Here is a 23,239-nt window from a genome sequence, read left to right on the forward strand (position 1 = left end):
AAAAAGCACACAGTAGGAGGAAAAGCAGAGAGAACACACAGTAGGAGAAAAAGCAGAGAGAAGAGAGAAAGAGAACACACAGGACTGGAAGTGTCCAAACCCAAACAGCAGGAAGCTGGCTGAAGATTGAGACAATGGACACTCTCACAGTGGGTGCAGGCACTCAGAAAGACCACATGGCTTAAAGCATGATCTGGTACGGGACCCAGCAAACACATCCTTCAGTGTTCAACTAAAATGAGTAGAGAACATGAATACAAAACCTGCAGAGGTGTTCAGGCAGCAGCACTCACAACTTTTAAAGCTTGAAAGTAACTGGTATTTTTTTAGCAGGTAAATGGATAAACAATGCTAATCCAGACTATTGAATCTGAAATGCACACTGTTGGGCTGAATAATCCAGTCAAGAATAACCACAGACGGTGTAAGCCCACCCATAGGAGAAGGCAGAACTGGAGAGAGTTACAAAGGGGATGGTGCAGTGGCTATGAGGCCAGGGGAGGAGACGAGCAGGCTTAGCACAAAGGACTCTTTTTTTTTCCCCCTTCTTCAGTGCTTTTGGATCAAACCCAGAACATTGTGTATGTTAAGCAGCTGCTCTACCACTGAGCTGTGTCTTCAGTCCAAACAGCTCTCATGGGTTAGAAGGCCTACAGAGGTCTTAATGAAACCTGACAAATAGAAGTGTGCTGAGAATAAGGAAAGTGAGTACTCACTGTGTCTTACTATAAAGCTTGCTTCATACTCAAACCCGTGTGTGTGTGTGTGTGTGTGTGTGTATGTGTGTGTGTGTGTACAGAACTAAACTTCCACCTCACACCACATACAGAAATAAATTTCAGTGGCTTTCTGCCATACATAAGACTGCCCACACTTATTGACCTGGCTAGTCTAATTTTAGTCACTTGTTTAAGGATATAATGGACAAGGATAAAAAATTGTTGAAGAATAAATGCCTTCAGCTTTGTTATTATTTATACCCAGGGAGAGTTAATAAAATGTAAGTCTAGGGACATAGCTCAGTTACTATAAAACTTTTCTAGTATACACAATACTAAGGGTTTGAGCTCAACCACCCATAAACTACAAAAAGCATAGCTTCACACCTATAACCCTAGTACTGTGCTCCTGTAATCCTAGTACTCAGAAAGCAGAGAAAGAAGATCTCAAGTTAAGGTCACCCTTGGCCACAGTGAGTCTGAAACCAGCTTAGGATACATAAGACCTTGTCTCAAAAGCGACAACCCATGCAAAGCAACAATGGCTTGTAAAATTTGCACACTATGTGTAGATAATCAAAATGATCATCCAAGGCTTTATTATTGACATAAATATCCCATGAAAATGGGATACATCATAGCATACCTATGACAATTTGTTCAATGGAGCAGAAAAAGTAGAAATATATACACACAAGTGTATGCAAAGGAATTTCTTTTTGTACTAAGGTACAAAAGTTATCCAATACAGTAGCGTTACCTTTCCAACAGTTTCATGGGCACAAAATAAAATCAAAATCAAGACAGAAGTGCATTGCTTTTGATAATGCATATTCCAAGATGGGTAAGGAAGGCATTCTTGTTAGAATCAGGCTCAGTCTAGTTTATGCAACAAAAAAGGGGGAGACATAGAGAGCTTTGGGGGCTGCCTGGCAGGGATCTGATATTGGCCAAGAACAAGGACATGGGCTACAGGCAGGAATCTGACATTTGGCTGGAACAAAGAAGTAATTTCAGGCAGGAATCTAAATCTTAAGCTAAAACAAAGTAGTAGACTTCAGGCATAAAAATGACTTTGGGCTAGGACAGGGAAGTAGGCTAATATTTTGGTCATCCTGATAAGCCCTTAGAAACAGTGATCATGGGAGTAATCATGGAACTCTTGTTTATTGTCCTGCTTGTTCTTTGACTATTGGTGTTTATTGTCTTGCTTGTTCCTTGACTATTTGCATCTATTGTATTGCTAGTTCCTCAACCTAGAACTGACCTTAATAGTTGCATGTAATTTAAACAGTAATAAAAGCAGTATAAAAGGAGGAGGACAGATGGGATTGGGGGTTAATGGGGAGGTTGATGGGGAAAGGGGATAACATCTGAAATGTAAATAGATAAAATATTGAAATAAAAAAATGAAGAAATAGAAAAAAACAACAAAAACAAAACAAACAGCAAAAACCTACAGCAAAAGTCTCATACATTAAGCCACATGGACTCAGAGAAGAACAAAGACTTAAACGCAAACATATACAATTGTAAAACATTTAGGAAACAGCGCACACACACACACACACACACACACACACACACACCACAATCTTTAGGATTGAGACCTAAGCAAAGTGTTTATAGAAAAATGACCTAGAAAAAAAAGTACATTGCACTGTTTTTTCTTGTATTTTTTTATTATTTAACGATTTAATACATATATGATGTGTTTTGATCAAATCCAACCTCACTTTCTCCCCTCCAGATCCTCTCATTCCCATACCCCATCCCCATCCCTTTTCCATTCCAGGTTCCTGAATTCTTTTTAAACCCACAGAGTACACTTAGTACTGCAATCATGACAGGGCCGAGTACCAGAGCATGGGTAACCTGTCAGAGGGCTGAAGCAAACTTACATTCTGCCCCTGGGGGAGTGGCTATAGTAAGCCCATAGGCCTCTGGGGAGTTTCCTGAAACAAGTTTTCCTTGTGCAGCCCAGGCTAGCCTCAAGCTGGCAATTCTCTGGCCTCAGCCTCCCATGAGTTTGGATTACAGCCATCTACACTACACCAAGCTTAATAAAGTGAACTTTATCAAAATTAAACACCTTCTCTCTGAGAGAATGAAAAGATGAATGGTGGACTTCAAGAAAGTATTTGTCACCAATACTAATAAAGGATTAATATCCAGGCTATACAAAAACAACATGGAATTCAATGGTTGAATTATTAAAATGTTGTGGTATACTGAGACTGGGATATTAGTCATCAATAAAAGGCAAAGAAATACTGGCATTCAACTGGAATAAACCTCTAGAGAGTCAAGCCAGTGAAAAGACAATTCTAAAAGATTAACAATTTCATTTATACAGTAATTTTGACATGACAAACATAGACTGGCCCAACTTGAGACCCATCCCATGGGCAAGAAGCAACACAAATGTAGTCTTACAGCAGATGTAGTTCAGATGATAGAGAGCTTGCCATGAAGCCCTGGGTTTGGTCATGATTAGCTATATAGTAATTTCAATAGACCAGTTTAGGGTACATGAGACTTAATAAACAAGAGAGAAAGCAGTCAATGCATAACCTTCTCCTTTAATCTGCGAGGGTATCCTTGCTGACATCCTGTGGCTACACCTGACTGGGGTGACAGAAACAAGGACTTGGGGATGATAGAATACTTTGAAAAACTGCTGTCCTCCAGGTTGAATCCTTGCATGTGGGAGGCAGAGGCAAATGGATCTCTGTGAGTCTGAGATCAGCCTGGTCTACATAAAGAGTTCCAGGCCAGCCAGAACTACATAGCAAGACTGTGTCTAAATAAACAAAACAAAAACAATGAAGAAACCCCCACTTTTCTGAAAAGCTATGAATTTATGTTCCCATCCCTAGTGTATGTGTGAGATCACATCTGCATCTGAAAACTGCCAAGTTGTGTTAAGTTCCAAGCTCCACAGATCAAGGTAGGAAGGTAGTCCAACTTTATAAGGGTAAGGCACAGTACACTTTACTTCAAACAAGTCTTCCTTATGTGCATGTGCAGGTTTTGCTTTTAACGATCATCTTTGCCCCCACCACAAGCAGCCATTTCTTACCCCACAATCCACACATCTACCTCTCTCTGCCTAGCTCACTCATCTCCAGCCCCTCTTGTGTCTTTGTTGTCCTTCAAACACAACAGTCAGCTCACAAGGTCGGCCTCTTCTGTGCTTTCTTGCTCTTTCTCTAGCGATGGTTGTTCAGTGTTTACCTTTCCAAACTTACTTTGAAACCTTAAGGGTCAAATTCTGTACTAAAAGATGCAGCTACGGCAACTCAAGCACACTTCAAGTTTGGCTTCTTTACTACTACAGGGATCAAGATCAACATCAGTCTCTTCAGATCTCTCTAGATTCCTCTTAGAATCCTTAAACTGATGTCTTCTCTAGCTAGGCTTCCTTCCCTCTTTGCAAATATCTACTGTCTCAAGCTTCTCCCCAACAAGCTCTGGTTATACACAGCCTCGAGATGCTATTTTCAGCCTTCCCCTCTAACGCCTTCATAACACCCGGTCTCTGTGTCTTTAATAAGCAAAACCACCAACGTTACATGCATATAGTGAATGCACACATACTAATTCGTGCTTGATTCAAAAAGTAACCGAGGAGTAAGCAAAGCCCAAGGGTATCTGGCAACAGAACCTCGCAAGTGCTCAGTTCGTGCTAACATATTTCCTCTGTGTTTTTCTTCAAGTTTATCTTCATTTTGTCACCATTTTTTTCTGGCTAAAATGTGGTCTTCTAAGCCAGACAAGCCATACCACTGCTGATCTCCGCTCAGCATCGATCTCTTCCCTCTGAACATGAGGGAGAGCATGAGACGCCGTCTTCCCTCCCTAAGCAAGTTTTTTCCTACGTCACTGAGCCTCCATTTCATATTGGATTTTAGCAGAAGATGTTTTCTGTTCTCCTCCGAAGTATACTTGGGAGCCTCCTTTTGACACTATACATATTATTTCTACATATCATCTCTTATAAATATAAGGCTATATCTATATTATCAGTTCTACGAAAAATGTTTGCTGTGATATGTCTTTGAATAAGTTGTTTTTAGAGAAGTTATTTTGAATTTAAAAAAAATGAAAAGTCTTAAGTCCACCAATAGGCACACAGACCTCTGTGATTCCGAGGCCAGCCTGGTCTAGAGAGAGCGTTCCAGGGTAGCCCAGGCTTGGTACCCTGTCTCAAAATCATTAAAGCATTATTGCATTCATTGTTCTCTGTCATTACATTACATACTGTAAAGGAATTTAATTGCTTTGATCATGAGCTTTGATCTCTTTCCTGGTTTCACTGGACTATTAATATTTTTATTTTTTTCTTCAAAATTGGAGATAAGTTAGGGAAAAGGAACGAAATTTTACTTTGAAGTGCTATCCATAACACCGAATGCTATTTAGACTGTAATATAAATGCTTCAAGATATGGTGATGGTTTTCTGCATTCTATCATAAGCATCCTGAAGTACCCACACTGCATTCTGCAGTGATGTATGAAATACCCCCAAAGGGTTACAATCTCCCTCCAGCCCATGAGAGATTACTTACCAGACTTTCTTGCTTTCAAAGCAATAACAGCCGCTAGCTCTCTCTGCACCTAAGAAAATATTAGGGAAAGAAATCATATTAGAATAAGAAAAATGGAGCCATCAAGGCAGCACGTTGTAGCTAAGAAGCTCGCATTAGGTGCCGCAGGGACCTTAATCTTGCCACCATCAGTGACTTCTCTTCTCTCGTTAGTATGTGCGAAAAACTGTGGCAATATTTCAGACCAAAAAACCTGGAAGAAATCACGCTGATTCACTTTTAAACTGAGTGATACTTTACTTTAAAAATATCATTTTAAAAAAGGCCATTTACCAAAGGGTACCCATCGTGAAGTATGCATACCATGATGATTACTTTAGAAACATAAACGTATAGCACTCAAAAACAGATAGGAACTGTTAGTAATGATATTCTGACAAGCCCAGTAAATATTATGTATCCCTGAGGATGCTAGTTTGCATTAGGAATTGTAGAAGCATTGTGGTGGGCGGGACTACATTAATAGACTTCTGCTCTGATACAATGAACTCTTGCTACAGGCGGAGCAGGTGACAGGAGCCAATCTGGATAATACACAACATAAAAGGAAGGGACACTGCCACAGGGCAGTAAAAATGGGAACAGACAACACTTAAAATCCCTCGTGGCTTTAACTATGTATGTCTCCCAGAAATTTAGCACGAATATGCCCATGCCCTCCCCAGTGTGAATGCTTAAATCTGTTTTTTAAAACATCCTCAAAGAGGAACATAAAAGTCCTAAAAACTAAATGTATTCATTATCAAGATCAACACAAACAGAATCTAAGAAATCCATGCTTGGCAGCAATAAAAAAATTTCACAATGAGTGAGTTCTCATCAAGGCGCAAATTCTTTGTGTGTGTGTGTGTGTGTGTGTGTGTGTGTGTGTGTGTGTGTGTGTACCTGAATATATTACAGTAATGACACTTTAAAGGGGAAACATGGGAGTTCAAGGTTAAGCTGCAGATTTGCCATTCAAATTAATTTCATTTATATTCATTTACTGGAAGGCAAGAGTGTTAATGTGTTAGACTCTGACTCCACCCAGGACCATTTCCCAGTGGCCCCTGCATAGGCATCCTGAGGAAGGAAGCTTGCTCAGCTAGTTTTACTGCCACACTTTCCCTGTGGGTTGGCATGAATGCCATTCGAAAGCAAATGATTTCACTCCTGATTTCACTGATTCTCTAATGACTGAGACTCTCACAACAATTGCACAATTGTAAGCAGGCAATCGGTCTCTTTCTCTCCAACCTTGAGAGCCTGGAGTCTGAAACACTCATGAGTAAAAAGTTTATGGGGAAAGAATGAGGTGGAGAAGAGACTGTGGAAGTGAGAAGTAATGAGTGACCTCCAGAAAACTTTTATAAAGATGTTGTATTTGCTCAAATGAATAAAAAAAACAATAAAACAAAGAATCAATCACTGAACATTTTGTTATTTTGAGTTGTGTACAAGGATTATGATTATAGTATTGTCATCTGCTTTAGGGTTTTCCTCCTTCATAATGCCACAAGTTCTGGGGAAATGGAACAAAGATGAAGATTATGAACATTCACTGGCATCTTGTCAATGGCTACCTGACCCATGACTTCCCAGGGAAGACTTCACTGTGAGTCAGAGACAGAAACGCAGCAGAGATGAAAATGACAGAGGAGTTGGATCATGTAACGTGCTCCTAGAAAATCAATGTCAGCCTTTCCCATCTCAGCTCTGGCTTTCCACACCTAAATGTCTTCCACTGGGCCTTTAGCCTTTACTCTCTAGGGTTCAAAATAAAAAAGTTCAGAAAAGAAAAGCAGTGTACTCTCAACCATGTAACACTACATTGTTTGCAAGGATTTGATGGGAAAGACCAGAGTGGGATAAGTAATAAAACAGTAGAAGAGGGGGGTGGGGAGATAAGAAACAAGCATCAAGAAAGGACTGCGCAGGTTAATTTGGGAAGAGCCTGGCCTATCTGGGAAGAGCCTACTCCATCTGCTAAGTGCATAGCCCATCTAGGAAGAACCTGGCCCATCTGGGAACAACATAACCCATCTGGGAAGAGGCTGGCCCATCTGAGAAGAGCTTAGCCCATCTGAGAAGAGCCTAGCCCATCTGGGAAGAATCTGGCCCATCTGGGAAGAGCCTAGCCCATCTTAGAAGAGCCTGGCCCTTCTGGGAAGAGCCTAGCCCATCTGGGAAGAGCCTGGCCCATCAGGGAAGAGCTTAGCCCTTTTCAAAATGAAGTACATGAGGTTACAGTGCTCACTTCATACTTCAAACATCTACGGTGAGTGTCTACACATGGCAGGGTGCAGAACAGCTTCCACAGCTCTGCCAGGAGGAAAAACTGCCTGGCTCCCCCTTTCCTTCTCCAAAGCACAAAAGGGAAAGTGCTGCCCAAGCAAGACACAAACTAGGTCTGATTCCATTATATGCACCGAGGCACCTTCCCAGACTTTGTCTGTTCCTAAACACCTGGCAGTTGTGTTATTAATTATTTTGAATTGTGTGACTGCTGCTTGTCTTCTGAACTGGATGCTCCATGGAGGTGGGGACCTATTTGTCTCTTACTGACATTATCTGAGGTAAGGGATGCTCCTTCACTAAAAGACGGTGGGTAGGTAAAAAGACATCCCTTAAGAGACTTAAGGAGTGAAAAAGTCACTTGAGGAGGACAGGAAACATTAAAAGAGAAAGCATCCACCCCACAAACTATGCCAGCAAGAATCTTTGTTGTTGTTGTTGTTGTTGTTGTTTCGAGACAGGGTTTGTCTGTGTAGCTCTGGCTGTCCTGGAACTCTGTAGCAGGGTGGTCTGGAACTCAGAGATCCTCCTGCCTTTGCCTTGGAGCCCTGTGCACCACTCCACCCAGCTCAGAATCATAAGAATATAGTACAAAGACTTAATCTCCTTTGCAAATTGTTACATTTATATTCAAGGAATATGAGCAACTGGATACTGCTAATACTAAGGGGCCTGTTAGCAACAGGGAAGAGATGCCATAGTCCAGAACCAGGAGAGCCTGTAGAGGCAGTGTTCTGACCACAACTTCCCTAGGAGAGCAGCAAGGACCACCCAGCTGAGAGTCTCCCAAATGCCTGTCAAGTATTTGACAGGGTCTTCTAGGGGGAAATGGGTTATTCCCTTTAGTTTCTACAGTCTCTTTTCCTATGATTCAATGCTGTGCACAGGGATGAAAAACCACTGCTCTCCTCAGCCAGACTCTGGTTTTCTCTAGGACTCCACATTTCAATGTTATATTCCTCTCCTCTGGCAATCTATATTTGCTTTTTATTTTGCTCTACCCCCAATTTAATTCATTTGTAAAAGAGCACGGTCTTCACTGTGTCATACAGATAAAAATGATGTCATAATTCAATCAAATGATTAGATTAACTTGGTATATCATAGGCTGACAGACCCAATTACACAGAAAACTGCAAGGATGCTTTTTATAAAGCTTAGCTTTAATTTAAAATACAGTTTGTTCAATATATAAAACTACTACATATCATTCTAAGCACATGCAGTTGAGGTCTTGGTTGCTCTCATGAATATCTAAATAGAGGCTGACTCCAGACTGAGAAGGCACAGCCTGCAGATTTCCCTCTCTCCTGGTTAACCGTCAGAATCTAGAGTCTGGAACATGTTGAAATGCTTTGGCTTTCAACTCTATAAACAGCAGGATCAACCCTAAAGAGCACTGGCAGTCATCAAGAAGTGGATCCAGTCTTATCTCTAGTGCTGTCTTCTCTGTTTTCTCTCTGGTATCCCAAATGCTCACTCACAAAGCTGTTGTGTATCACAGGAGACCAACAAGAAGCCTCAAATGCAAACACAAGGACAAGTCTCCTGAGAGAGGTTAACTAAGAAAATGTGGGCCAGCTTTCTGACAGAAGCATCCCTTACAATGAGTGAAGCTGGGTAGGTCAGTGAAAGTCATTCTGGGAGGACAACACAGTAATGGTAAAAATATGTAGATAATTAATTAGAGGGCTGTCCTCAAGAAACTAATTTAAATAGAATCAGCAGTGAACAGTTTTGTAAAGGCTTTTAGTAAACCTAGAAACAGTTAAGTTTTGATACAGAAATAGTTTTTGAGTATATGTTGTTTTCACAATTTCTGAAAATAAAATGTAAAAAAAAAAAGTCCCGAGTATTAGTCCCAAATATCCTAAGTTTTTAAAAGCATAAGCTAAGGAGTGAAGTATGGTTCACTGGTTAAGAACACTGGTGGCAGAAAACCAGGGTTCAACTCACAGCTACAACTGTATAGCTACAGCTTTGACAGAGGTTCAAACTATAAAGATATGATAGTTTTAGTTTATCCCAAGCATTGTATGAACTAATGAGAGTGGGATTATTGAGAATAGTCAGGATTTTCAGGAATATGGCCAGAGGAGCAGACAGGTAAAATGTAGGTTTAAAGAAAACCAAATAATCATCCACTAAAATGTAGTGTGGCAGTTATCTGAACTGTTCTTTCTTCTCTCGTTTATTTTATCCTACAGGTGTAACACCATCTCTCCCAACTGAGTAAAGTCCTATGGTCCTCCCATAGCATCCTACACCGGCATCAGCTGCACTCTGCATCCACTCATGAAACCCCTTCTGTAGCTGGGAGTCTCTGGCACTTTTATAGACTGTAAGCCTTCAGTGACCTCCCTTGTCCATCATTCTGGCTCTGGCTCCAGGTTCAGCTCCCAGACACACATTTGAACTAAAATGCAAATGAAGGGGCAACTGCTCACAAGAAGACATAGGGGAGATGGGTCATCAAAGGTGAAGGGTGCCGTTTAGGTCAACTGATACCTGTTGCAAAAGGCATGTTTTACTCAGTCTGTGAATTTTCAGAAGGCCAGAGCTGCCTATGTTAAAGACAGTTCACAATGAGGTTTGGTAGATAACTCTTTACACAGAAAGATAACTGGAAGGCTCCAGAACCAGAAGAGTAACTTCATGAATAACTCCCGTCTCTATTCCCCCCACATGGGGGTGTTTATATTGTCTGGAAAAGCGGCTGTTAAGTTTCAAACCCACAACAAATGGCCGAGGTGCATATTTAATATATCAAAGCAGACCTGGCTTCCCAGTATCCCTCAGTCCCTTCCTGTTATAGGATATGACTGGTATATCTCATTCTCTCAAGCCCGAAGACTTGGTTGCCATTCCCCCAGAGGCTGTTCCCTATATAATCCAGACATTTTGGTTACCCACCCCTTTTGTATCTTTGGCCTCCTAGCTGCAACTGGCTCTCCTCTTCTTTCCCTTCCGTCCCCCTCTCCCCATATGGACCAGCTCAGTCTGATCATATCACTCTGGACTCTCAGGTGTCTCTGACAAGTTTGTTTATTCTCTCCTACATATCTATAAAAAAACATTCTCCTCCACCATACCTAGGAATAGTCACACCCCTTCCTTTCCTTTTTATTTACTTATTTTTTCATTCAGTAGTGGCATCTGATACCCTGAAGGTGAAAAACTGGAGCACTATGAACAAATAATCTAGGAAACAAACATGAAAACCAACTGCTGGAAGCCATTTATTGACAAATTGCATAGATTTTTTTTTTTGGTACAAAGAGCAGAATAAAATCACAAATGTTTTGAAGACTTGTCAAAGCAAGTAAATGATGACGACCTCTCTCTTTTAAAAACATTTCAAACGAATGCTTCCTTATGCCTTTTATTCCGTATCACATCTCAGTCCTTGTGTAGAAAATTCTTCTCCTCGATTATTGTGCTTTTTGGAGATAGGGTAATTATATCTAGAAACAGAGCAGACTAGTATTCTATCAGTCAAGGCCCAGACACTTTAGTGATACTGCCTGTAGAATGGGCTCCTTGCAGGGATATTACATCAGGAAAACTTCTAAAGACAAAATCCTGCCAACTAAGGCCCTTCCCAACTGGAGAGTCCATCTATAGAATTCATTAGCACACAAGTACCTTCTCAAATAGCAAGAACCAGAATGCAAAAATCTACAGCAAAAGTAGGAACCCCCCCCCCCCGGGATTATTTTACACCACCTTGAGAGCAATTGTAGCACTCGAGGTGGAAGGGTGTCACCAAAGCCTTCTGTTTTTACAGGATGGCTGCAAGACTAAATAGGTAATGTGTGAGAAGCATCAGATACAGCAGCTTGATTCAGAGTGTCACTTGACTGTTAGTTATCAGTGACACCATTACATCGTAATTAGGATCTTTGAACTGAAGTGCTTAAGCCCCTTCTTCCCACTCAACTGTGAAGTCCTTGCCAGCCTGACTACTGCTTCTGCTCACTGTAAATTCCACACACCTGGCCCAACCCCACTGTCATAGAAAAAAAATAGGCTAAAATGGCTTATTAAAAAAAAATGCATTGAGCAGTATTTCAGGTGCTTATATCCTCAGAGTTTACCTCAAAAATAAAGTTTTAGATTTCTGCAGGACTCTGAAGTTTTCACTGAGGCACGGAGGACATATCAGTCATAGAAATTCACTCTGCAACTTCAGAGGTATCCATCACCTTAAATACCTGTAGCCTGGCAGCTCTGGCATTATGTTGTATTATGAAGTGTTGTATTATGAACCAGGGGATTGCCAAGCACATGCTCTCCAAGGAACATGGAGTATGTTTATATCTCTACCGTAGTAAATCATCATGGATTTATTTGACTGCTGAAATCTGATTTGCTGTGAGTTGGAAGTCCAGGTGTGGCTCAACTAGTTCCTCTACTTAAAGTCTCAAGGGAATTCTTCAGGGCCACGCTTCATAGCGTAGCCTCAATGCATTCTAAAGCTCACAGAGATGTAGGCAGAATCCAATTCCTGAATCTACAGTAGAGGGGAATCTATTTCCCTACAGATGATGCCTGAATCCAATTCCTGCATCTGAAGGATAGGGGCATCTGCTTCCTTACAGATTATGCTTGAAAGCTGCCTTTCCTTTTCAGTATTTCTGTTGAGTTGTTTACTGATAGCCATATATGCTTAATTTCAAATTTTGGAAGCTGTAGAAAGGTAGAAGTGAGGAAAGCACCCAGGGTACCAGGGTCTTGGCAGCTTATCCTAAATGCACTCACTGAGTGTGCCTTGACGATAATTACCAGGAGTAAGTTATAAAAATCGATGCCCTAGATATTGCCAACAGGTGGTTCAAGTCTGATTCTGGATTTTAAGAAAGGACTTCCCCCACACATACACACACCTTACCTATGGCAGGCACTCCAGAGAGCTGGCCCTGCACCTCACCTGGACAGCACAGTAAAGCTGACCCTGGTGGTAGCAGTTGGGGAGGGGTACAATCCAGTCCCAAGGGCAAGAGCATGGGAGAGCAGGCCCCCTCTGCTCATCCACATTGTGTGGGTATGAGGGTGATGCTCTCTCCCCAAAGCCACTCCCCCATCACCTGCAGTATTTGGGAGAGCTGGGAGGAAGGGTCTGAGAATAGGAGATCTGGCCCTGCCTGCCCCTCACTAGCTGTAGCACTCAGGAGAGCAGACCCTGCACCTTGCCTGGGCAACACAGTGGAGCTGGCTCTTATGGGGAAGGCACAGGTAAGCCAGCACTAACTAAGGGTGTGAAGGTGTTAGCCAGCCCATGGCAGACTGCAGCAAGTGAGAAAGTGGGCTCCACACTTTGACTGGGCAGCACAGCAGAGCTGGCTCTGGAAGCATGGGTAAGGGTGAGCTGGCCCAAGGGGATGGAAAGAGGAGAGTTTCCTGTTAAAGGTCTGCCTCCTGTCAAAGGTGGCGTTGGATAGTCCAGCAGTGCTGAAGCGCTCACCGTAGTGGTCTGGATAAGGGAGAGCTGACCCACTGACCAACTCAGCTACCACCCAGGCCCAGATGATCCAGGGCTCTGAACTAGCCCACCCCAAAATTCTATATCATCTGTGACCAGTTGGGTTGTGCAAAATGGCCAGTCCTGCTGATCTAAAGCTGCAGGATACAGCAATGGGATGACCCAGAGGAGTCCCATTGAGGATCCAATATTGGTGTCACAGAAGCCAGAGATCTCAAACCAGACCATTGACTCATTGATATGAGCATTTGCAAGTGAAGATGTGTGGACAGAAGGATATACTCTGGGATACACTGTCCATATATGCTTCCATGATGTGATGTTCTCTATGCTTTGTTTTTGTTTGTATGTTTGTGGGTGTGTTTTTATTTTGGGGGGGAGGCTACAAGGGTGAAGGGTGGATATGAGGAGACTTGGGGATGAGTGGGACTGGGGTGCATGATGTGAAACTCACAAGGAATCAATAAAAAGTTTTTAAAAAGAGACAGAAAGGACATCACAGAATTGTCAGCTAGAAGATCGGCTGTTCAGTTCCATATTGAGAGGCCTGAGTTCCTACACATAGTACAGAATGTAAAATAATAAAGCAACAAGGGGCTGGAGAAATGGCTCAGTGGTTAAGAGCACTGACTACTCTTCCAGAGGTCCTGAGTTCAATTCCCACCAACCACATGGTGGCTCACAGTCATCTGTAAATGAGATCCAATGCCCTCTTCTGGTGTGTCTGAAGGCAGCTACAGTGTATTCATATACATAAAATAAATAAAATCTTTTAAAAAATAATGAAACAACAAATGGCACACTTCTGTTGTACCTGTTATGAACCAGGGCACTGTTCCAAATCCCACTGACTTAATTTATCTTCATTTTGCTTGAGATATGGTAACAGTGCAGATGAACTCTTGAAAACGGTCTGTGGCTTATATGAAGATGATTTAGAACAAGCTGAATTCATGAACTGTGTTATTCCTTTTACATGCTCCTGTCATACCTGTTGGAACACTGTCCATGAATGAAGCCCTGTGAGATTTCTGAGAGCTTGTGGGAAAAACTCCAAGTAAACAAGAGTCTTGTAATCTCTGTTCCTCCATGACACAGATTTTGTGTTCCTCCCAGAAATAGTAAATAGGAGCATAATACATTGTTGCTTGCTTTGGTTATCCAAAACAATGTTTCCAAGCATGGGCTGCCCATGTGACTATATACAGCCTAAACTCATGGGAATTCTGCTCACTTGGCCTTGCGTAACCCTCAGAATTCCTACAGAGAATAAACTGTCTGATACTCTGAATAAAGTTGGCTATTGCACCGAGACTTTAGCCCCCTCAGCTTTAGGATCTACTCTCCCAGGCTCACGCTGTCAACCAGAGCATTAACAACTACGTGGCCTCTCCAGACACTTTAATAGATCAGCCAAAACATGCTGGTAGCATAATTTCCATGGGATTCTTTTGTGTTAATGAGTAGTTTTGTTAGGAGACCCTAGAAATTGTTTTTCTAAAGGTTTTATATAACTTCAGCCCTTATTCTTCCCTTTTCTTGTTCCCTTCCCCTCTCTCTTCCTTGCCTCCTTCAGTTGTGGGTGGGGTGAGCGGGGGGCCTAAGTCATATTAAACATGTATTCTACTACTGAACTACAACATCGTCTGTTTTTATAAAAATATTTAAAATGTTTTGTTTATTTATTTTTATGCATATACATGCTTTGCCTGCATATATGGCTATGCATCATGTGTGTGCCTGGTATCCTCAGAAGCCAGAAGATGGTCAGATTCCTCAGCACTGGGAATACACACAGTCACATAGGTACAGAGAATCAAACTCAGGTCCTCTAGAAGAGCAGCCAGTGCTCTCAATGGTGAACCATCTCTCCAGCCCTCAGCCCCTATAGTTTTTAATCTTTCTTCTGCTCATTTTTTTCTGAGCCTCAGACCTCACATGTATTTATGCTGACTATCCATTCATAGCTTCATTAAATAAAATTAGGTGTTAATATATTTAAGACCTTCCCATTAGGAAATAATTAAAATGGTAATTTTATTCCTTAAATTTATTCTAAATCAAATTAGAATGATATTTTAATCTCTCCATGATTGGCATAAGGTCTACTGAAATTTCCATGTTTTCTACTTGATCCGGGACTGTCTTAGGCCTAGTTTCATGTTCATGTCACAGGTATCAGGTGAGATCTGCCCTGTGGTTGAGTGTTTCAGCAGTCCTAAGGGGAGGTGTTACATGCATCTCCCAAACTCATAGTGAAGCTTCAGCCCTCCAGCTCCTCTAGGACCATGACAAGGCTTGATGACTCAGCAGGGAGCAACAAAGGACATTTACTTCATTGGAATTATGGGGATGCTGCAGGGACAGGAATCCTCAAATTCATGCAGTATCAATCACATCAAGGACTGACTTCCTCGGAGTTTAATGGACAAAGGGACTGCTCACACTTGAAAACTTCAAGAAGTCTGGCAAAGGGGACACAGTGGGCTACAGCAGAGGAGAGAACGGCGGTCCTGTGCTGGGACAGGAGACATTTCTGAAATTCAGCAAGCAGCGTTTGCCTCCATGTTTCCAGGGTGCATGAAAAGAGCTAGCTAGGAAGCCGTTTAGAAAATGAGTCTTTGAGGAAGGTGGGAAGTTTCCGGTGGAAGGAAATGAGAAGCAAGCTGCCGAGGGTTGGGTCCTATAGATTCAGAAAGAAGAGGAATTACAGAGAAGGGAACAAATGGAAAGTGTATAGTTCCACAGAGCAGAAGTATCCAAAGAAGCTACACATGACCCGGTGTTGACCAAAGCACTTCCATGGTTCTCACAGAGAACTGAAGCCGGATCTTAACTGTGGCAGCAAAGGAAGGCAATGATAACCTGACATCTGACCCCAAGGCCTCTCCAAGCCTCATTTAAAGACAGCACAGTGGGGAACAGAAAGAACTGTAGAAAAACAGATGAGAAAGTCACCTCAGGCTTGGGTCAGGGGCAAAGAGATGCTACATACTACATGAAAGATTGAAGCCCTGATACTAGACACAAACAGACAATGTGAAGACACTGACAGTATCTGTCCTGGTTAGGAAGACCACTGCAGTGACGAAACACAGGGTTTATGTGGCTTACACTTCCACATCATAGTCCATCATTGGAGGACATCAGGGCTGGAACCTAGAGGCAGGAGCCGATGCAGAGGCCATGGAAGGGTGCTGCTTACTGGCTCGCTCCTCATGGCTTGCTCACCCTGCTTTCTTATAGAACTAGGATCCCACCGGCCCAGGGATCAACCCATCCACATGGACTGGGACCTCCTTATCAATCTCTAATTTTAAAAATGCCCTACTTCTGCATCTTAGCCATGGACTTTTCTCAATTCGTGTTCCCTCCTTTCAGAGGTCTCTAGCTCGAGTCAAGTTGACATAAAACTAGCCTGTACAATATGTAAGGGGAGGAGATAATTTCTAAGGCTTTCCTCCTTTATATGTTTGTCTTGAAGAAACCAAACATGACATTTTCAAAAAAAAAACAGTAGTTCCACTAAATGGACACATGGACTTACTCTAATTACTCAGGCACCTGCAGTATTGGCCATGTGGGGACGCAGTTCAGACTGGTTCCCTTGACTTGAACGAGTTTAATGAAAGCAAGATGGCTATGGGGTCTCCTGGGTGCACTTAAGAACCCGATTCTCTATGAGGTCTCCTGGGTGAACTTAAGAGCCCAATTCTCTCTCCTTTTCTAATCCATCCAGCAGATAAAGCTTCTTACACACATTGCAATCCTCTCAGGAGATTCAGTACCTATTTTTGCCTTAAGTAGACTCTCAACGCATCTCCCTGCAATTCCAGACATCTGTCAGTCACTGTACCCACCTCAAACAAAAGATTCTTTCCAGGGCCACACACCCTGCTTATTCCTTAACGTAACAAACACCACTGGGCTCCTATGCTCTTACTGCTGTTGTTTTCTGTTCCAAAAAGCTTTATTTTTACTTGGTCCAACACTTGGGGGAGGCTCCTGGGCGGTTACAAAGTTGCCTAGTGGCTTGAGAGGTTCTTTCTGGTGGAGGTCCTGAAGCAGGCTGGTGGAGATCAGAGGAGGGAGCCTCTTGAAGGCTCAGAGGCCTCCTAGTTGTGCTTCAGAGTGAGGCACTCAGAGAGATGACTCACCCAGAGATGCCTGGGGCACGAGGGCATGCATATCCAAGAGGGCCTGGTTCAGGTTCTTCTCCAGGGCCAAGGCAGCTTCCACGGCCTCCTAGGTTTTACCCCATTCATCTTGAGATGGCTTCTGCACATCCTGGAAGAATGCACGGGGCCCGCAATCGTTCTGCAACTTGAGGAGACGCTTGGTGCCCTCGCTCTTCTCCTCGGCCAGTTCATGGAAGAAGTAGCCTACGCCCTCCAAAGCCACATTATCCTGGTCAAAAAAGAAGCCCAGAGAGAGGTAGGTGTAGGAGGCCCTCAGGTACCAGTTGACCAGGTGGTTCACGGCAGCTTCTACCTCAGTGGAATAAGTCTGATGAATCTGAGAGTTCATGGCTGATCCGGAGTATGGGGCTAACCGTGAAGACGGTGCTGGCTGGTCCTAGGAGCCAAAGGCAGCGAGGAGATGGTCCTAGAGGCTGCGACTGGGGAGAGTTGGAGGTCCCGTGGATCTGTGTCTTGCTTCAACAGCGTTTGGATGGAACAGACCCGGAGACTCCCACTTTAATAGCTTCCAGTCGTCTTGCTGTTATTTTTAAACACAATGCTGTTCTCTCTGTCACTCTCCCTTCCCTCATCCCTCGTGCCCAACACTCACCTAATGACCTTCCCCCCATAGTACCATCTAAAAGCCCTGATTGACCACCTTGGGTTTTCCTGGAGACCTCCACAGTGCTCTGCACTTACCACTGACCCCTTACTCTTATGAGAATCTGTAACACATACCCTAAGCTATGTGGTCTCAGGGAACCTGATAAACCATCTGAACTTCCAAACTATACAGACACATTTACCAATATGTGTACTAGGTTAAACGTTAAAGTACTATTTAAAATACCCTCCAAGAGGCCTCATTCCATCAAATTGTAAGAATTCCATAATGGAGCCTAACTATTAGGCCATTCAGAAAATGGTGCTCTAAGTGTTAATAATGAGAAAAACCGACCACTGTAGTCTCATGTTTTATTTTAAATCCTTATTTATTTATGTAGCTGTGTAACTAGCATAGTTACACATATAGCATATAGCACAGCTGGCCTCAAACTTTGGATCCTCCTGCCTTAGCCTCCAAGCACTAGAACAAATGAATACTGCCATTCCCAGCTTCCTGTCTTGTTAATTGACTGTGTGATCAATACCGTCTGTCTCACACGCTCATCTCTCCAGTGCAATAAGAGTGTGCCCTGCAACATGCGCCTGAACTGCAACAGCACACAGAAAGCAATAGGTGGGTCCTGTACAAGCAAGGAGCACACCCCTGCCTTGTTCTTCTCTCTTACCTGTTCCCATTTGGGTTTTCATAAATCAAAAACAAACTAACAGATTACCATCAGAAAACAAGCTCTTCAAAAGACTCTCCTACCGTGCTAGAGATGTGACTCAGTGCCAGATCATGGCATGGCCAAGGCCCTGATCAAGCCTCAGTAAAAGCAGGGAAAAAAAAAGTTTCCAAATAAAGATTCCTCTTAGTGTGATTTGTAATAGCTCAAGACTGAAAATAACCACAGTGTTCAATACAGAGGAAAATGTGTGGGCTATAAAATCTTAGAATCACTGTAAGTGTTTGCCGCAGGTAATGCTTTTAGCTGCGGAAACACTGAGCAATGAGCACACATCGCAGCTGGGTGCGGTGATGCACATCTGTAATTCTAGTACTTGGGAGGTGGAGGCATGAACATTGAGAGTTCAGGGTCCATGTCAGCCACATAGTGAGTTCAAGGACTGCCTGGGCCACACTAGATTCTGTCTCAAAACAGATAAAAATCCCACAATAGCAACAAATCTCAATACAGTACAGATTGAACATTAAAATGATTGGCTTCTTGATTGAGGAATATGCATGTGTATACACAGACAGAGAGAGAGAGAGAGAGAGAGAGAGAGAGAGAGAGACAGACAGACAGAGACAGAGACAGAGACAGAGAGACAGAGAGAGAGGAGGAGAGAGACTTCAGTGTTAATTCTGAGCACCTTTTAATTTTATAAGAAGTTTTATTTTAATTATGAAGCCTTTATGTTCAATTTAAATAATCCAAGTATCAGGTAATGAAAACAAAACTGTAAAGGAGAGAGAAGCCATGGTGTGGTAACTATCAGATTTACATTCATTTTGGTATTCACAAACAAACAAAAACAATTTACATTATTTCTACCAAAAATACATACAAGATATCATTCTCTCCTAATTTGTGCACCAATAGAAGACAAAAACACATTTACCTTAGTCTATCCTCGCCAAAAGAATGTAAATAATTCTAACTTTTTCATGTCTCCTGGCCGTCCTACACATTACACGATGTTGTAGGTCTCATTCCATGTATGCAACTATACAAAGTTCTATTTAAACCAATGTAAAGAGAAGCCAGCCACGATAAAACACATACGGTCCTGGTTTTATAGTTCCTCAGACGTCTCCAGAGAGGACAGAACAGGAAACACACTTAGCGAACCCTTGGGGGACAATGTCTAGACCAAGAGCTCAATGATATATTTTTCTTTCTTATGGGTGAATAAAGTCTGCATTTTCTGTGTACACTCTTATCAAACAGTGATTATCCTCATCTTGGACCCTCCTTCACACACACACACACACACTGCTATAGTACACACATGTGTAAACACACACATGGCCTCCCTCCTCTATTCCCAAGGGATTACTCATTACTAAGCTTTACTAACATCTCACATAATTAAAGACTACAAATATATGTGTATACACACACACACACACACATATGTATATATCTGCCACTCGTTTTTTTCTTTTAAATTGCTTTTTGAGATGATTTTGTACAGCCTAGACTTGCCTCAAAGTCACTATGTATTTGAGCCTGGCCTTAAATTTCTAATCCTCCTGATTCTGCCTCCCAAGTGTTGGGATTACAGGTGTGCACCACCATCCGTGGCTTGAACATATGTCTTTTTCTGATGAGGGAGTTGTTGACGACTGAACCCAGTGCCTTTAGCATGCACTCTATTACTGAACTATATCCCAAGTCTTTGAACAGATTAAATAACACTGAGCTTACAACAGTAAGCTAAACAACACACAATGTCCTGCTTCCACAGACCAAGTCCCCAGAAGTAGAATTTTACTAGATTATCATATCTGGGTAGTGGGTAGACTAGGATATTTTCTTTAGAATTAGAAATGATGATTTAGAAATTAATTTTCTAAAGATTTACATATATATATAATATTTTACATGTGTGAGTGTTGTGCCTGCATTCATATGCATGCACCATGTCTGTTTCTGGTGCCTGTGGAGGTCAGGAGAGGGCATTGGATCTCCTGGAACTGGAGTAACAGATGGTAGGAGACACCATGTGCATGCTGGGAACCAGGCACATGTCTTCTGAAAGAGCAACCAGTGCTTTTAACCACTGAGACACTCTTCAGACCCTGGAAGTTAATATTTTGCGACTGTTTATGTGTGTGCTGAGATCTGTATTGTATGGGGCTCGGGGACCTATTATCAGGAAGAAGAAAATACAGTTGATGTGCATACAATATTAGAATATGTATGTAAACACATATATAGTATAAAAGTATACATGCTTGTGAGGTGTCACTGAAAAAAACCACCTAACAGAAACTGAAGAAACCATACCCCTCTCTCCAAGTGACCCCAGAGGTCTTCAGTCCACAACACAGTGGCCTCTGCATATTCAAGCAGGAAAAAGGCAGTACTGACACACAGAGGGGACAAGCCCTGTGGCTCTTTAGAAAATACAAATACCATCAGAAATGTGCCCCAGCCTCTACCCCTGAGCTGGGCCCCAGCCTCTACCTCTGAGCTGTGTATGCCCCAGCCCACCACCCCTGGCTATACCCCAGCTCCACTGCTGCTAATATTACATGAACCCAGATCAAATACTGTGGTTCTCACTTGATGCCTCCTCTCAAAGCTCAATCTATTTGGCCCTTCTCCAAATTACACAGTATCTCTTTGCACCACTGAAAGAACCAGAGACAGACTGAGGGTTGGTTCCAAATAGGAATTTTACATTTCCCACAGATAAAAGTATAAGATAACTTGATGTGTATGATCCAGAGTCAGCTAGACGGAAGCTTAGTCATTCAAGGGTGTGCAGGGGACTTAGTTTTTCTCTGAATAGACAAGCCTACTCAGGACAGTGAGATAAGAACGTAAGGAGATTAACAACATTCCTTAGAAAGGAAGGAGATGAGTGGAAATGAAGTGTTTACATTTTAAAGTCATTGCTCGAAGCCTTTAAAAATGATCACATGATGTTTATCATGAACTCAATATTACAAATTCCTTACACTCTCTCCTCCTCCTGGCGAAGATTACTTCTAGGCATGGTTGGTTTGGCTTATATGCTGAACAGGCCTTTACTATGCTACTTGCTTAAAAGACTCAGCTAATCCAAACCTTGTGCTATAGCTGCTTCATGAAACAGCACCAGTGTGAAATTTCTGAAAAACAAACAAACAAACAAAACAACAAAAACAACAACAAAACCAAAACCAAAGCGGTCACTGCTGGACTGACAATGTCACCAAACGAACAAAAATAAACGATAATTATGACAACAGCCAAAGCCACACATTACCACTATGCTCAGGAACCACTGAAAAAGGGGATCTCTCCAAACATCTCAAATTCAAAATGTTGATTAAAGAAATGCCTAGGTATACATCCATACACATATCAACTAAATAACTAAATAATATACCAATCAAGGGAATAGAGAGTCCCATAAAAGATGGCAAAGGAGAGAGGCTCTGTACACAAGCATAGGGAAAATATGGGGACATGAAGCAGCCTTGGACTTTCACGGGATGTCAAGTTTTACTTTGCCTGACAAGACAATGGTTTTCATTGGACCTGACACCTGCTAGTTCTCTAACAAGTATTACCCAAGAGAACTGTGTGGAAAAGAAGGGATAGGAGAGACGTCAGACTGAGACCCATGAGAAACCAGGACCTAGTCCACAGTGGTAAATTTGGATCACTTTATCCATAAAGTAGGATCCCAAATGGAGGAAGCATGAGAACAAGACATTTTATAGGAAAGGATGGGAGATGGGAGAACAGATTGTAGCCAATGGGAAATGAGCTTCGCCACAGCCTTGAACGGTCTTATTCAGTGTCTCACTGCTGTGAAGAGACACCATGGCCATGGCAACTCTTAAAAAGGAAAGCATTTAACTGAGGCTGGCTCACAGTTCATTCTCATCATGGCAGGGAGCATGGTGACATGCAAGCAGACATGGAGCTGGAGGAGCAGAGAGTTCTACATCTTGATCCATAGGCAGTACAAAGAGAGAGAGAGACTGGGTCTGGCTTGGGCTTCACAAACTTCAAAGCTCACTCCCAGTGACACACTTCTTCCAACAAGGCCATATCTCCTAATCCCTCCCAAGTAGGGCCACTCCTTATTAACCAAGCATTCAAATATATGAGCCTACGGAGACCATTCTTATTCAATCACTAGAAAACGAACAGAAAAAGAAGCTATTGAGAAATTGATACCCTACAATAATTAAGTAGCTAGTTTAAACAGCCTCTTTTTCTCCTAGGGAACTGAAAAAGAGAAACTCTACTTCTGTTTCTTTTTAGCTCAGTGGAGTTAACTAACCTCCACTAGCTTTCCTACTTATAAAAGAGGAATTGTGCCAGCTACTTCACAGTGTTGCTGGGCATCTTAGCAGAATATGTACACACATGTGCGGATGGTATATTTAACACAGCATCAGACTTAAGAGTTGGTTTTCAGATGGTAATTATTATTTTGTATAAAACAGGCACTCCCTTTTGTTTCATATTTTCACTTAGAAGTGAGTTGTTAAGTATTTTCCTAACACACTGTCAGGATTCCCTTTCATGTGAGGTTCTGTATCAAAGCTTACCATATTAAGTCCAAAATTACTTTTCTAAATTTATTCCAGAGTAGTAAAAAAAAAAGCATTCATCTTCCAAGCTGTGTCCAGG

General features: G+C 42.2%; 2 protein-coding genes across 2 annotated transcripts in view; both read right to left on the reverse strand.

Annotated features, from left to right (window-relative positions):
* The window catches only part of Rapgef5 (Rap guanine nucleotide exchange factor 5), a 161,512-nt gene extending 144,179 nt beyond the window's left edge, over positions 1–17,333 (reverse strand). Inside the window, exons 1-2 of the mRNA XM_028773200.1 lie at positions 17,244–17,333; positions 5,292–5,340 (exon numbers count right to left, since the gene is read on the reverse strand). Of these exons, the coding sequence (XP_028629033.1) occupies positions 5,292–5,340; positions 17,244–17,270 (76 nt within the window). The 5' untranslated portion in view covers positions 17,271–17,333. The remainder of the gene's footprint in view (positions 1–5,291; positions 5,341–17,243) is intronic.
* The window catches only part of LOC114625826 (rap guanine nucleotide exchange factor 5-like), a 32,509-nt gene continuing 26,601 nt past the window's right edge, over positions 17,332–23,239 (reverse strand). The window contains exon 6 of the mRNA XM_028773181.1: positions 17,332–17,493. Within this exon, the coding sequence (XP_028629014.1) occupies positions 17,332–17,493 (162 nt within the window). The remainder of the gene's footprint in view (positions 17,494–23,239) is intronic.

Source organism: Grammomys surdaster, unplaced genomic scaffold (assembly GCF_004785775.1).
Source record: "Grammomys surdaster isolate TR1022 unplaced genomic scaffold, NIH_TR_1.0 223, whole genome shotgun sequence".
Taxonomy (NCBI): Eukaryota; Metazoa; Chordata; class Mammalia; order Rodentia; family Muridae; genus Grammomys; species Grammomys surdaster.